The following is an 887-nucleotide window of genomic DNA, read 5'->3' as shown; positions in this document are numbered from 1 at the left end:
TGCGTTTCAGACCCAGTTTTTAATGTGGAATAATTTAATGAGGAGTCGGCTGAATCTTCTGCTGCTTCCCTGCAGCCTGAGCTGTAGGAACCTTCTCAGGGGTATGCATCTGTAGCATCGACTCCTATAAGTGAATGTTTGTCTGTTGCTTTCTTACAGTTTGGATTAATCTCATTTTGCTCTGCATTGTCTTCTCAGGGGGAGGCTAAGCGGCTTGGACTCGTTGGTTGGGTCCAAAATACCAGCCATGGCACTGTGCAAGGGCAAGTTCAGGGCCCAGCTGCCAGGGTGCGGGAGCTGCAGGAATGGCTTAGGAAGACAGGAAGTCCCCAGTCCCGCATCAGCCGAGCAGAGTTCAGGAATGAGAAGAAGATTGAGGCACTGGAGCATGGCGACTTCCAGATTGTGAAATAACTTTGCCCAGGAAGAAGCAAAATCTGGAGCATGAGCTGTGCTCACAACACATTAATTTAGTCAGAGAACTTTTATTTTATTATATTTCTAATTTATTGGTTTGTTGTACTTTTAGTCTAACTTTCAGCCTTTCACAAAGCTTTGGCAGGTGGAGGAGAGCTGTGCTGTCTTTAATGATGGGGCTGCCTAGGGACACAGCCTCTCATTCTGTCTGTGCAGTGCGGAGTTTCGGTAGTTGCACCTGGGCAAAATTTACGTGTGTACAGTGTTGCGCTTGCATGAAGGATAGCACGGTAATTGCTGAAGACGTTATTTTTGTGCTCTAAACGCCTCGGAAACAATTTACTTTGTTCCAGAGTTTATTTCTTTAGATTAAAGTTGCTTTGAGCATGTTTCCTGTGTGGAATGGGCGGGCCGAGTGGGTCGCAGCCCTTCGAGCGCCGTCCCGTTGTCAGTACCCGCCCTCGCGGGAC

The 887-nt window shown here is 47.8% G+C and overlaps 1 protein-coding gene across 1 annotated transcript in view; it reads left to right on the top strand.

The window, feature by feature from the left end:
• Window positions 1-414, top strand: part of ACYP1 (acylphosphatase 1, erythrocyte (common) type) — a 977-nt gene extending 563 nt beyond the window's left edge. The window contains exon 2 of the mRNA XM_010014475.1: window positions 199-414. Within this exon, the coding sequence (XP_010012777.1) occupies window positions 199-414 (216 nt within the window). The remainder of the gene's footprint in view (window positions 1-198) is intronic.
• Window positions 415-887: the final 473 nt, after the last annotated feature.

This window comes from Nestor notabilis, unplaced genomic scaffold (genome assembly GCF_000696875.1).
Source record: "Nestor notabilis isolate BGI_N333 unplaced genomic scaffold, ASM69687v1 scaffold29375, whole genome shotgun sequence".
Classification (NCBI taxonomy): Eukaryota; Metazoa; Chordata; class Aves; order Psittaciformes; family Psittacidae; genus Nestor; species Nestor notabilis.
The sequence above is the reverse complement of the archived record's forward strand: the minus strand, read 5'-3'. Positions and strand labels throughout refer to the sequence as shown.